The sequence below is a fragment of the Canis lupus genome, chromosome 5, assembly GCF_003254725.2.
Source record: "Canis lupus dingo isolate Sandy chromosome 5, ASM325472v2, whole genome shotgun sequence".
NCBI classification, from domain to species: Eukaryota; Metazoa; Chordata; class Mammalia; order Carnivora; family Canidae; genus Canis; species Canis lupus.
The window spans coordinates 21,119,979-21,134,462 of record NC_064247.1 but is presented as its reverse complement, the minus strand read 5'-3'; the positions used below and the strand labels follow the sequence as shown (position 1 = coordinate 21,134,462).

The 14,484-nt window shown below is 40.2% G+C and overlaps 1 protein-coding gene across 1 annotated transcript in view; it reads left to right on the top strand.

The window, feature by feature from the left end:
• Positions 1 to 14,337, top strand: part of DIXDC1 (DIX domain containing 1) — a 61,534-nt gene extending 47,197 nt beyond the window's left edge. The window contains 5 exon segments of the mRNA XM_025465548.3: positions 463 to 624; positions 1,113 to 1,179; positions 8,024 to 8,129; positions 9,292 to 9,400; positions 11,013 to 14,337. Of these exon segments, the coding sequence (XP_025321333.2) occupies positions 463 to 624; positions 1,113 to 1,179; positions 8,024 to 8,129; positions 9,292 to 9,400; positions 11,013 to 11,093 (525 nt within the window). The 3' untranslated portion in view covers positions 11,094 to 14,337.
• The last annotated feature ends 147 nt before the right edge of the window (positions 14,338 to 14,484 follow it).

Sequence of the window (14,484 nt, the reverse complement as noted above, 5' to 3'; positions counted from 1 at the left end):
CAGTGCCCCGGGCCTTTTGAACCCCCGTTTCCTAGTTCTTGCATTTCTGTTGACCATGTAAAGATGTGAAGCACTTGCTATCCAAAATTAATAATTAGTGGGCAAACAGTAGGCCCACTTCTGTGAAGGAAGATTTCTTATCACTCATACCTCCTCCCTTGAAAATAAAAGACTGGGGATGCTTGGGTGTCTCAGTGGTTGAGTGTCTGCCTTTGACTCAGGTAATGATCCCTGGGTCCTGGGATCAAGTCCCACATTGGGCTCCCTGCAAGGAGCCTGCTTTTTTCTCTGCCTATGTTTCTGCCTCTCTGTGTCTCTCATGAATAAATAAATAAAATCTTAAAGAAAAGAAAAGACCAATCCTGGGAATCTCTATCCTGTACCATCATAAGGCCAGCACTTGGGATGTGGTTAACAGTGGGGCACTGCGCCAGGTCAGCAGCACCTCCTTTCTGCCCACAGACCAGTGATCTGCAGCTTGTTCGCGATGCACTCCGCAGCCTCCGCAACAGCTTCAGTGGCCACGACCCTCAGCACCACACCATCGACAGCCTGGAGCAGGGCATCTCCAGCCTGATGGAGCGCTTGCATGCCATGGAGACCCAGAAGAAACAAGACAGAAGGGTAATCCTCTTCCTATGTTGTTTCTCTTAGGCAAGCACCCAAAGAACTTAGTTTTACCAAGTTTAGTTTAGATGAAGGCCATGCTAAAAGATGGGAAGACCCTGTGGAAGGTTGTGGTTGCTTTTTTCTTTGGTTTTCCTCTAAGTGGAGCTAACTCTTTATCAGGATGGGAGTTCGTGATAACTCTTGCTCCACAGAAATTGTGGTTCTTGACCACACAGGGTCTGTCTCTCTTTATTGCTTATTCTGCTTCCCCTTCTCCTCTGAATGAGCTTGACATCAGATGTGGAAACATATGGGAAAATGTACTGGAAACTAGAAAGCCTTTTATGAATGGACATCATTATTGTTAGGATAAATTGTTTAGCTTTATATACTGTGGAAGATGTGGTAGAAAAGTATGTATTTCAGGTATACTTTTATGATTTAAATTTCTCGGATAAATTCTCCTGCTGATCCTAACTGAGCATTATTGTGTGGCTCCTCAGGTTCGGGGCAAGTCACCCAGAAGTCAAGCAGGTAGTGAATACCGGGAGTCCTGGCCCCCTAATTCAAGTAAGTACTCATTATTGCTCAGTAAGGACTCCTAGCATATTAGATCAGAGATTTAGTATTTTTCTTGGTACTAACATTTTGAGAGTAAAATTTTTCTTGTGGTGCTTCACTCTGTTGTTTCTCTAGTTAATACTTAAATCAAGTTACTTCTAGGACTATGAAAACACATACGATCGTCATCACCACCATCACTGCAAGTACATATTTAACCACGTGCAGGATGTTGCGGACTCAAGCTAAAATATCTTTGGAAAATATACAGTATCAAAACGTTTACACTAACCACAGAAAAATATAAAACAACAAAAACACACACAAACCATCCTGTAGCCCCAAAAAGCACAGAAAATTTCCAGTTCTTCCTAATGGCAAGTTTAATTCTTAGGGGATTTTCCTTAAAAGCTGGTGCTGAGGTCTTTTTCAGTTTGAGTCCTGAGAAAGATTTGCACCTCCTAGTGGCCACACCTAAGAAGTCATTTAACTTGTTCTGTGACCTCTCCTTAGATTTCTTTCCCTGTTCCTTCAAACATGCTGGAAACTTACTACCCTGCCTGATAATTTCTCTTTTATTGTGTGTGTTATCTTTTGCTTTAATAATGTTCACATTTTCTGGGGATCCCTGGGTGGCGCAGCGGTTTGGCGCCTGCCTTTGGCCCAGGGCGCGATCCTGGAGACCCGGGATCGAATCCCACATCGGGCTCCCGGTGCATGGAGCCTGCTTCTCCCTCTGCCTGTGTCTCTGCCTCTCTCTCTCTCACTGTGTGCCTATCATAAATAAATAAAAAAAAATTAAAAAAAAAATGTTCACATTTTCTCATCTTTTATAGTTTACCCAGTCCTAATCTAAAAGTACATAGTAATCTAAAAAAAACCCAAATAGTAAAAAGCTGACTGTAGCAAGTTTTATAGAGTTTTGAAAACTACATTAATAAACAAAACCTAGGGGTGCCTGGATGGCTCATCGGTTAAGCATCTGCCTTTGGGGGTCATGATCCGGGGCCCTGGGACCGAGTCCTGTGTCGGGCTCCCTGCTCAGCAGAGAGCCTGCTTTTCCCTCTGTACCCACTCCTGCTTGTTCTCACTCTGTCAAATATTTTAGTATACTTCCAAATATTTAGACTTACCTACATTGGCAGTTTATATTAACCTAAAGAAAGTACTAAAGGGGATGGCAATAAAATAAAAAGGCTCTCGAGAAAACAGAAGTGACTATTTCAAAACAACGCTAGAAAAAGAAATTGAAACTAATTCTGGTACTAATATAATTTGTTATATTAGTGCTGCCAAAGCAAGCACTTTCTCTGTCAAATAAATAAAATCTTAAAAAAAAATCTAAAGTAAGATACTTAAGATATCGGCACAATTTGAAAGGTAAAATGTTTTTTTGTAGGGTAAATAAACTAATATATATGTCACCAGATACCTTTTCTTCTTGAATGAGGGATTTACACTGGGAACAAAACAAATTATATTAGTACCAGAATTAGTTTCAATTTCTTTGTCTAGCATTGTTTTGAAATAGTCACTTCTGTTTTCTCGAGAGGCTTTTTATTTTATTGCCATCTCCTTTAGTACTTTCTTTAGGTTAATATAAACTGCCAATATAGGTAAGTCTAAATATTTGGAAATTCTTCTTTAAAAGTCTAATAAATTCCTCACTTTTGTGTATTTGCAGTACTTATCCTGAATACTGCAAATAAATTCATTGCTGCTTGTAAATTCACAAATGATATACAAGGTCTCTTCTCTGAAAACAAAAACTTGTGTAACTCGCTAGCCCTCTACCTACTGACTCTTCTCTCTCATTTCCCTGCATCAGACATTGAAAGAATAGTCTATACTTGTTCGTTTTCCTTCCTTTCTTCGCATTCACTACTCTAGCCACCAGCGGACTGTTACTCATCTAATCCACATGTTCTTTTTGTTGGATCACTGTTGACTTTCTTGTTCCTTAATCAAAGTGGTTACTTTTCAAAACTCGTCTTCCATTGACTTTTCAGAAGCACTTACTGCTCTTACATAGTTTCCTTCTGTATACATTCTTCCTCTTTAACTTGAGTACCAACCAGTTATTCATTCAACAAATATTTATCGAGAGTCTAGTGAACTAGACACATTCTCCTTCTCTTCTCCGTCGAACCCTTGAATGTTGATGTGTTGAGATCCATGGGGATCTAGACCTGGCCTTTTCATATTTTCTTCAGGTGATCCCTTCCGCTCCCACAGCTTAAACTACTCTTATGTGCTGATTATTTTTAAACTTTAATCTCTAACCCCAGCCCTTTTCTGAGCTTCAGGGCTCTATTTCTGAATAACAGCTAGATATCTCCTTGTAGGTAGAAAGATACTTCAAACTTTATGTCTAAAACTGGACACGAAATAAGGGAAAATATGTAGTATGAAATTAAACAGATCTGAGATGCAGTTTTGGCTCTCAGCAGAGTATATGATCATGAGCAAGGCTGTTAATATCAGTGAATTTTAGTTTCCTTGTTCATGAAATGGAGATAATTCTGAAGGATTATGAGCATTAAGTGAAGTATTTGCAAATAATATGGTATAGTGTTTGGCATAGGATAGGTGCAAGGCAAATGTTAATAGCCTCAAAATAACTTCCAGTTATTCCCCTCTGGCTATGCCCTTTCTACTTTTCATCACAGCCAAATCTCCTGAAAGAGTAATCTTTCCGAATCTACTTCTTTTCTTGCCTTTTACTCTTAAGGGAAAACAGTATTTATTATTTCAGATTTTAAAAGTAATACAGTAGGCACCTGAGTGACTCAGTCTGTTAAGCATCTGCCTTTGGTTCAGGTCATGATGTCAGGGTCCTGGGATTGGCTCTCTGCTCAGTGGGGAGTCTGCCTCTCCCTCTCCCTCTGCCCTGCCCCTGCTCCTCACACTCTCTTGCTCTCACTCTCTCTCAAATACATAAAAATAAAATCTTTTTTAAAAAAACCTTTAAAAGTAATACAGTAGATTATTGGAATAGAATTGAAAGTTCAGATAAAACCTATACATCTGTAGTCATTTGACCAGCAAGTAGTCTCTTCAACAAATGGTGCCGGACAACTGGATATCCACATGCAAAAGATAGAGATAGGCCCCTCCCTCACACCATGTACAAAAATTAAAAATAAATCACTGATGTAAATATAAGAGCTAAAGGTATAAATCTCTTAGAAGAAAACACAGGGAAAATATTCATGACCTTGAATTCTCAGCATCAAAAGAAAAAGCAACAAAGTGTGAGCAACAAAAGAAGAAAATAGGGAAATTGGGACTTCATCAAAATTAAAAACATTTTTGCATCAAAGGACACTATCAAGAAAGTGAAAAGACAAACAGAATAGGAGAAAATACTTGAAAATCATATACCTGATAAGGGTCTAGGATTAGGAATACATAAAGAACTCTTAAAGACTGACAACAGAGGACCAAGGAATCCAACACCAAAGGGCAAAGGAATTGAATAGACATTTCTCCAAGGATAAACAAATGGCCAATCCGCACATGAAAAGATGTATGTCAAAACCATAGTGAGATACCACTTCATGCCCACTAGGTGGTTCCAAAGGAATGGAAAGTAAGTGTTGTTGAGGATGTGGAGAAACTGGAGCTCTTGTAACATTGCTGGTGGAGATATAAAATAGTATAGCTGTTGTGGAAAACAGTTTTATGGTTCCTCAAAAACTTAAATCTAGAATTACTATGTGATCCAGCAGTTTCCTTCCTAGTTAAATACTCAAAAGAATTAAAAACTGGTATCCAAAAATAACAACAACAACAAAAATCTTGTACATACATGTACATAGCATTATTCACAATAGCTGAAAGGCAGAAACAGCCTAAATGTTCATCACCTAATGAATGTTGTTGATACAAATTCTGACATGTGCATCCAGTGGAATATCATTCAGCCACAAAAAGGAACCAAGTATTGATACGTGCTACAATGGAGATGAACCTTGGTAATGTTAAGTGAGTGATGCCAGACACAAAAGGGTATAAGTTGGATGAATCCTTTCATGTGGAATGTTCAGAATAGGCAAATCCATAGAGACAATGGGTAGGGGACATTACATTCAACAGATACCAAGATTAGAAAGGAGTGACTGCTTAATGGGTATGAGGTTTCCTTTTGGGATAATAAGATGTTCTAGAACTAGATAGTTATAGTGACATAACACTAAATGTACTAAATGCCACTGAATTGTACACTTTACCTGGTTAAAATGGTGAGTTTTGTGTGATGTGAATTTTACCTCTATTGAAAAAATAAAATAATTTTCTTGAACTCATTAGAGAGATGAGATCATAGGGTGTCCAACCCACCAGAATACAAACAGGTGGCTCCAAGGAGAGATTGGATGCAAGCATACATGCATGCATGCAAGATTGTGGTGGAGCATGGGAGAAAGATGGTGCCACCATACAAACAGGGAAGAATTCAGCTAGGATTGTAATTAATTGCTCAAGGCTAAGCAGAGAGTATAGGAATCCTGAGGGCCACAAATGCAAGAGGAGTTTGCATCCACTTGCTGGCTCTTTATGGACCTCCATCATGTGCTTATGAAAAATACTGGTGGTAGGAACAGAGTCTGGAGGAAACCTCTCTTGGTGGTGGAGACCCAGAGATGGGGACCAGCTGCCACTGCAGGAAAAGCACTAAGCATTCTTCCTTGAGGAACAAAAGCCTTGAGCCTTTAGGAAAGGGCAGCAAATCCTGTTTTCCCTCCCTCCCTGTCCCAGGCAAAAGTGAAGATCCATTTTGGCTAGGGGGAAGGAAAAAGGAAAAAAGAACTGTCTGCTCCTGGAAAAATGGTAGGCTACTGCCTTGGGCTCAGATCTTTAGAAGTTGCCTACCCTTGAGGTAAGGATAGGATCACTCTGAAAGCCCCATCCTCAAGACAAGGTTGGATCATGACCATGGGGAAGCTCCCCTCATCCCCGGCCACTGGGTGTGCAAACACTGTACAATAAGCAATAGCAGTCTGCTGGGGTGGGGGGAGGGGAGCAAAAGTGTAGAGAGATTGACTCAGGTATAGTCACACAAGTCGAAAGCTGAAGGTGGAACAGGAACACTGAAGAAAAACCCTCCAGCAACCAGCCACCCCCTAAACATAACTAGAATTCAAGGATGATGGGTGGTACACTGAAGGTAACCTTAACAAAAATCCCAATCCCATCTCAATTCCAGTCTAGATGAACCATCCCTAGTAATGGCCTAGCAGAACAAGCAGTGTGCCCATTTTCTAAGCATAAACATTTTTTAAGTCCCTCAATACTGTCGTACACGTGATGTCTGACATTCAGTAAGAAATTATAACACGTCCACAAAAGCAAGAAAAATACTGTTAAGAGTCAATCAATATCTACTCAAGAGTAGACTCAAATAGGACAAGGATGTTGAAAGGCCTAGAATAAGTCAAGAAAATATATGAAGGTGGAATGGCAGGGGAGATTTTAATATTATAACAATTATATTAAAAAATTATATCAATTAGGTTATAAGATACAATAATTATTGTTTGTTGGTTCTTATGATAAAAATTTCTAATTAGTCTTTTCTCTTATTAAAAGCATAATCAGGGTGCCTGGGTGGCTCAGTGGTTGAGTGTCTGCCTTTGTCTCAGGCCGTGATCCTGGGGTCCTGAGATCGAGTCCCATGTCGGGCTCCCTGCAAGGGAGCCTGCTTCTCCCTCTGCCTATGTCTCTCTCTCTCTGTGTCTCTCATGAATAAATAAATAAAATCTTTTTTTAAAAAAGCATAATCAGGGCAACCTGGGTGGCTCAGCGGTTTAAGCACTGCCTTTAGCCCAGGGCCTGATCCTGGAGACCCGGATCAAGTCCCAGGTCAGGCTCCCTGCGTGGAGCCTGCTTCTCCCTCTGCCTGTGTCTCTGCCTCTCTCTCTCTCTCTCTCTCTCTGTCTCTCGTGAATAAGTAAAATCTTAAAAAAAAAAAAAAAAGCATAATCGTAAGTACTCATTAATTAAAATTTTCTATAAGTACCTGTAAAAAAATGTAGAGACAAGATGAAGACCAAGGAGTTTGAGTTAAAAACCATGGGACCAGGGTACCTGGGTGGCTCAGTCAGTTAAGCAGTTGACTCTTGGTTTGGGCTCAGGTCATGATCTCAGGGTCCTGGGACCAAGCCCCACATCAGGCTCTGTGCTTAGCGGGGAGTCTCCTTGAGGATTTTTTCTCCTTCTCCCTTTGCCCCTCCCCTCTCTCTTTCTCTTTCTCTGGAATAAATAAATAAATCTTAAAAAAAAAAAAAAAGAACAAACCATGGGACCAACACATATAGATCCTGTGGAGCCAAGGGATAAAGTAGGTCTTGTGCCTTTTACAATGGAAGCATGAAGTCCCTTGGCCTCTGGGTTTCTAAGGTTACTTTGCTCTGTGATCCCTGTTCCTGCTCATTTCTCTTTTCATGAATCGCGTGAGCATTCTCTACCACTGTCTAAATGTTGGCAGTATCTGCATCTTCTGCTGTGTCCATTCTTCTTAGTTGAAATCTTGTTTGGCTTCTTTGACCTCTTTTGACTCTGAGCAACAGCCTCTGTCAGGACACTTGTTGTGCCCTGGTAGGAATACCTGGAATGGGTGAGAAATGATGGCCTCGTGATAGTGTCCATGTTCAAAGCATCTCCATGTTTCATGGCCCTAGTGGTGACTCCCTGTGTGATCACACCCTATGGACATGGTTGGTGTTTTGCAATGGTGTGAAAGCTGTGCAGTGACCTCAGGCGGCTTCATTCTCCTGAGACACTTTGAATAACTGGAAATGAGGGTGGTTGGGAGCAAATTAAGTTCTGACCACAGTCTCTCTTTTGATTGCAGAGTTGCCTCACTCACAGAGCTCGCCAGCTGTCAGCAGCACCTGCACTAAAGTGCTCTACTTCACTGACCGGTCACTTACACCCTTCATGGTCAATATACCAAAGAGGTGAGATTCTGGAATCGCTATTTGTCTTAAAAAGGAAAGGAGGCAGAACCATTAGTTACTGCCCACTGAAGGAGCTGAGGTGTTTGAGAAACAGTACAGTGTAGGAAGCATACAAGTTGGGATTCTAGTTTCAGTGTTACCACCAGTGGCATTCCAAGAGACAAGTCACACGATCTGCTGCTAGGTAGAGACACAAGAATGGTGCTCCCGATTCTGATATACAAATATGTTCCAAGTTAGGCAAAATAGTTTTTTAAAGGCTCACAATACCTCCTGTTGCTAGCCATGGATTGCTAGCAGCCTGGCCCTCCAGGGCTATCACTCATTGATCTTAGTACTGTTTGATGACTGCATCTAAGCAATTGAGAATTCATGTTAAAAGCCCTCAAACATTCATTTATACTCCCTTGTAAGGTAAATGGCTTTGAAAGAAAGATTTTTTAAACTCTGGAACCAACTACTGAGAAAGGTGATGGGATGTCCGTTTCCTGGGGTGTTTGCTTAGTTGATCTTGGCTAGAGAAGAGCTTTCTGAAACTGGAAGGATAAAGATGATAACATCTGATTTAACTACCACCAGCCTAGAGAAAGGAATATTGTTGCCAAGAAGGAGATCAAGAGAACTTAGATATATTGATAGTTCAACATACTGATGGTTCAACAAACTTCAGAGACCTTATTATGTCTTATTTCCAGAGTAAAACAGAGAAAAGTGATCTGGCTGCTGCTGAAACAAAAAAAATCTATTTTAAATTATCAGATCACCCCAATGCCATTCCCATTCATTCCTGGTGGCTCCCTAACCTCTGCCGTCCTAGAATTGTCTGGGTTCTCAGCGGCAGGGACCTAATAAGGCCATGCCATTTCTTCCTGGAGAGTCTTTGGCAGGGGCTTGGGTTTAAAGCTAACATCTTGGGGCACCTGGGTGGCTCAGTGGTTGAGCATCTGCCTTTGGTTCAGGTCCTGATCCCAGGGTCCTGGGATTGATCCCCGCACATCAGGCTCCCCACAGGCAGCCTGCTTCTCCTTCTGCCTATGTCTCTGCCTTTCTGTGTTTCTCATGAATAAATAAATAAAATCTTTAAAAAAAAATAAAGCTAACGTCTCATCTTCCCAACCTATTGATAAATAGTCTGTTTCAGTGCTCTTGCCCTTTGTTGCAGGTTGGGGGAGGTGACACTGAAGGATTTTAAAGCAGCTATTGACCGGGAGGGAAATCACCGGTATCACTTCAAAGCGCTGGATCCTGAGTTTGGCACTGTCAAAGAGGAGGTACAGAATCCCTGGGGAGTCTGGGTGGTATTAATGGTGATTACTGAACCCCAGAGCCTCCTCCTCAGGGACTAGGACCAGGAGTACCTGAGTTCCCTAACCAGGTCAGAGGAACTTCCCTGAGCCTCAGACCAGTCTTATTATTCCAGACTGAAGCAGTCAGGGAATTGCACAAGGAGTGGGCAGCTTCTTCAGTTCAAGGACTTAAATCACTTTGGCCAAACTGGGATAAATAATTTTAAAAAAGAAGGAGTTTTGTTAGTGGGAAAAAAAAAAAAAGGACTTAACACTTGAACAAAAGCTTGGCTTTGAGGTCCCTTCTCGACCTGTAGCCAAATCTTAGAAACTTTTCTGCTAGGCAGCCTGGGTGGCTCAGTGGTTTAGTGCCGCCTTCAGCCCAGGGCGTGATCCTAGAGACCTGGCCCACGTCAGGCTCCCTTCATGGAGCCTGCTTCTCCCTCTGCCTGTGTCTCTGCCTTTCTCTCTCCCTCTCTCTCTGTGTCTCTCTCTCTCTGTGTGTGTCTCTCATAAATAAACAAATAAATAAAATCTTAAAAAAAAAAAACTTTTATTAAAAAAAAAAAAACTTGGGCAGCCCCAGTGGCCCAGCGGTTTAGTGCCGCCTGCAGCCCAGGATGTGATGCTGGAGATCTGGGATCGAGTCCCACGTTGGGCTCCCTGCATGGAGCCTGCTTCTCCCTCTGCCTGTGTCTCTGCCTCTCTCTCTCTCTGTGTCTGTCATGAATAATAAATAAAACCTTTTTTAAAAAAACTTTTCTGTGTTGAGCAAAATAAAACAGGCATGAGTATATGGAACTGTATGTTGTGTTGGTAGTTTCTCACATAATGAAAATGAGGAACTTCTGGGAAGTCACCTATGCGTATTCTCAGCTCCTTGACTGTTTTTCTTAGCCTTGTGTTTCTCTTTATAATCTGTCTGCCAAATACAGGGAAGAGATTTCTGGGTTCTGACATATTCAAGTGCTTGCGTTGCGATTAAAACCAATGTTTTATTTCATAAATATTTCTGTACTGAAACCCTTTAATAGCCCTGTTCTATTAGTGACTTAGAAAATTAATTGAATGAATGAATCAAAAGAACTGCCTGTTCTTTTGGCCTTCTTTCTAACCCTTTACAACACCTAGGACCAAAATTTTACCCTTTCTCATTTTTGTAATGTTTATGATACTGCTCTCTCCTAAGAACCACAGAGTGCTGTATGTTTAGTAATTTACTAATTCCAATCAATCTCTATAAGCAAAGCAGGGTTAGGGATGCTTTTACCAATTCACATATGTGGAACTAAGAATATATATTACATAATTTTAATAATATATAATAATACATTACAATACATATTATATATAACATATATAACCTAATAGTCTGTTATACAAAGTACAGTATAATAACCTATTACTCATATCAAAAATATTATATATATACATTTAGTTATAATTTTAGGGATGAAACCAAAGGAACATAGACTCTAACTTAAGGCTTTCCTCTTATCCTTTGTGTTGAGCTCTTACTTTTATCAGCAGCAGCTATCTGGTGAGACTCCCTATCTTATTTATTTCTTCACTGTGGCTTTTCCTTTTCTTCCTCTAGGTTTTCCACGATGATGATGCCATCCCTGGATGGGAAGGAAAAATTGTAGCCTGGGTGGAAGAAGACCATGGAGAGAATTAATGCTGAGTATTGGATTGGGGGCTGATGGAACTTGGTACCCCCTGGCTGTTTCACTCAGGAAAGAAGACTGAAACCAGAATACACGAAGAAGTTTCTAGTTCGTGCTGCCAAAACAGAAGCTTCTCCAAGTGTGACAGCCTCAAGCCAGTACTATTTCTGTGCCTGGCATATGTGGTATTTAAAATCCCTGTCCAACTGTAGACCATGGGTTCATCTGGAGTTCCTTGTCCGTGGGAACACAGTGTTTTATTCTACTCTGAGGACAACAAACCGAAGGCCTTAACCAATGGGAATGGATGATCTCGCTCCAGTAGGGGCATGGCTGCTATTATCTGGAACCTGGGAATTGGATGCATCTCTCCTGTGTGTTACAGTATTCTTTTAATTGGCCTCAATGGTTGCAGCAATCAGAGTCCCAGCATTTGTACTCACAGACAAGGCAAAGGTACCAGCTTTTTTGCTTCTTTGCAGCTATTGCAAACCAAGAGTAACTCATGAGGTGGTACCAAAGATGAAAGCCCACTCTTCAGGAATTTTTTTGACTGGACATGGATGGTGCTGAACTGTTGATTGGATAGAAAAAGGGCTGCCCATATTGTGCTATACTGTGCTAAAACCATGATGAAGTGAGACCTTGGGTTGCCTCTTGTGTCTTAACTGGTTCTGCAACTGTCCTTTAGCCCACAGAGGGCACATTTCATGTACTGCTAGTTTTCCCTGGGGACTCTTTCACTGTAGAGCCATTTTTTTTTTCCCCTTCCAACTGATGAACTTTGTGTTTGAAAGGAATGAGGAGTTAAAATCTCCTTTAAAATCCAGGCGGGTATGGAAAGGTGCTGCTACCCATATTTTCTTGACTTTCTTTCTCTCATGACTTCAGCTCATGGCATCTCCTTTGCAGTCAAAAGGAGACAGACTATTAATTTCAGTATTTGTGATTTAGGAGTACTGAGCATGAGTTACTGGTCTGCCTTTCTTCATTTCAAGTTATTTTCTATTATATATTTAGTCTAGATTGATCCTTTAGGGCACAATAGGAACCATGGGGCATGGTGCATGAGTTGTGAATGGCAGGGTTGATTCTGGGTTAAAAAAAAACAACAACCTTAGAATCCTTTCTCATGTGCAACATTGTCAAGTGTAGAAGGTAAGAGTTAAACTTCCAGAGATTACTTAATAACTTGGGTTTTCTCAGTCATTTACAAAGCACCATCAACTAATCAGCCATACACGCGCGCGCACACACACACACACACACACACACACACACACATTCATTCCCAAAAGCAGTCGGCCTGTGACCACCAATGTACACTGCCAACCAGAAGAGTCAGACAAGTCATTTCTGGGTTCTTGACCTGTCTGTCTCTAGTTCATCTCTCTTTCCAGCTATTTCAACACACTACTCATTGAAGCTCTGAAATGACATTTTGTTGTTTTATATAGATGTATCTTTTAAAAATATTTCATGTTTGGAGAATTCTTTTGTACCCATTTGCTTTTTGTCTGAGAACCATGTCTATTTTTATAACTTGAGTGTGAGTTCCATATGTCCTCACATTCTGTATACTGTACCCATTTTCTAGAGAACCCAGTAGCTTTTATACAGGCTCTTCTCTTCTTAGCCCTTGTGGTTTCAGAACAAGCTTTATTTTATTACAAGTATACTAATGACAACTCCTGGTTCTAATTCTACCTGCCATTTTGGTTGTGGAGGTAGTTTTATGTAATCTATTTGATTGCTCCTCTAGCAGACAGAAGGAGCTCAAAAGATGTGATATCCTTCAGTAAGTTTACCTGATCTACTGAAGAATTTCTTAGCAGAAATGACTGGGAAAGTTTGGGAAAGTCAGTCATAAAGGAAGAATAATTCATTATGAAAGCAAACAGAAGAAAATAGGATATTCTGAGCCCCCCCCTCCCGCCCCCCTCAGGAAGTCTGAAGAAAAAGTCCTCATGTCACCAACTTCTCTGTTGCATGAATTTTAGTGTTTTGCTATAAGACAGCATGAGGGTTATCAGGCCAAAATTTGTTATTGTGTTTCCAGTACAATTTATCTTGAATATTTAAGTTAGTTTTTATTCGTCAGTTTTCTTTGAGCAAACATTCTTACCATTATGTAGAATTTAGCTTTTCAGAGAAAATTAAATGAGAGAAAAATGTCAAAGTCCTCTGCCTTATTTGGCTTTTATATCTCTGTCCTTTGGAAGAGGAGCTGAATGGCTTAGTGCCTCCACAAAAAGCTGAAGTTGAGTTCCGGGGAGAGAATGAAGTCATTTTTCCCCTTTAGCTCATTAATTCTCATATGCCATGTAATAACTAAACACCCCATCACAGGATGTCACTCCAGTAATTCTTGTGTACAATGTGTGGGTAATCCCCATTCCAGTTTCTAAAGGCAGGAACCTCCTGAGGAAGCAGGTGCATTGGTTCCTTTTGGTTTGAAGAGAGTACTATTTGTTACACTATGGCTGCACTCGAAGCCTCTTGACTTATTCAGAGAATTGACCCCTGGTGACATTTGTGTGGGACAGTCCATCCTGACCTTGAAATTCTATTTCTTTGAAAAAACTAAGGAACTAGAATGTTTAGAGTTCATAAAATAACCTCTCAACTCTGGGAGATTTAAAAAAAATGATCCTCTCACAAAAATTAGTTTAGAAGAAAGCCCAATTCCTTCAGAAATCATCATTTAAAAAACTGACAACTATTCACACTCAGTTCCTTAAATTAGCTGGAATTGGAACATTTTACAATTTGTACCTAAAGAATTTGGGATAAATTTACTTGTTAATGGCATTCCTACTTACTGATTAACATTTCAGCTCTTTTGACCAGGATGGTTGTAAATTAGGGAAAATATCTGTATGTTCTACATCCAATTCAAGAGGACTCTAATTACTTAAGAGCATTTATGTCATAATTATAATTTTCATTTTTTCCATAAAATAAGCATTATGATTGCACACTCCTATTGTCTGAATTTATGTAAGAGGTATAGCTTGCTTAAAATATATATGTAAAGTTATATTTTCTTAGAAACATGGATGTTTGCAACCTTTGCTTTCATAGAGATTACCACCATGCATTCTCCCTGTTTTGTTTTCATGAAGACTGTGTTATATACCAGAGGCTTCTGATTATCAGTGATAACCAGTTTTAACTGCCTGTATGTACCAGATTTGTGAACTAATTTAAAAAAGCAGAAACAAACCATGAATAAAATGGAGTTTGCAAACTAAATACCATTAATCATTTTCACTTGTGTTGATTGACTGAAATTAATCAGCAAAGCCATTTACATTTAGTGAAAGTCAATTTCCTCAAGTGATCTCCCTGGTAGCATTGTTTACTCACTACCTGGAGAGCAGAGATAAGGATTACTTTATT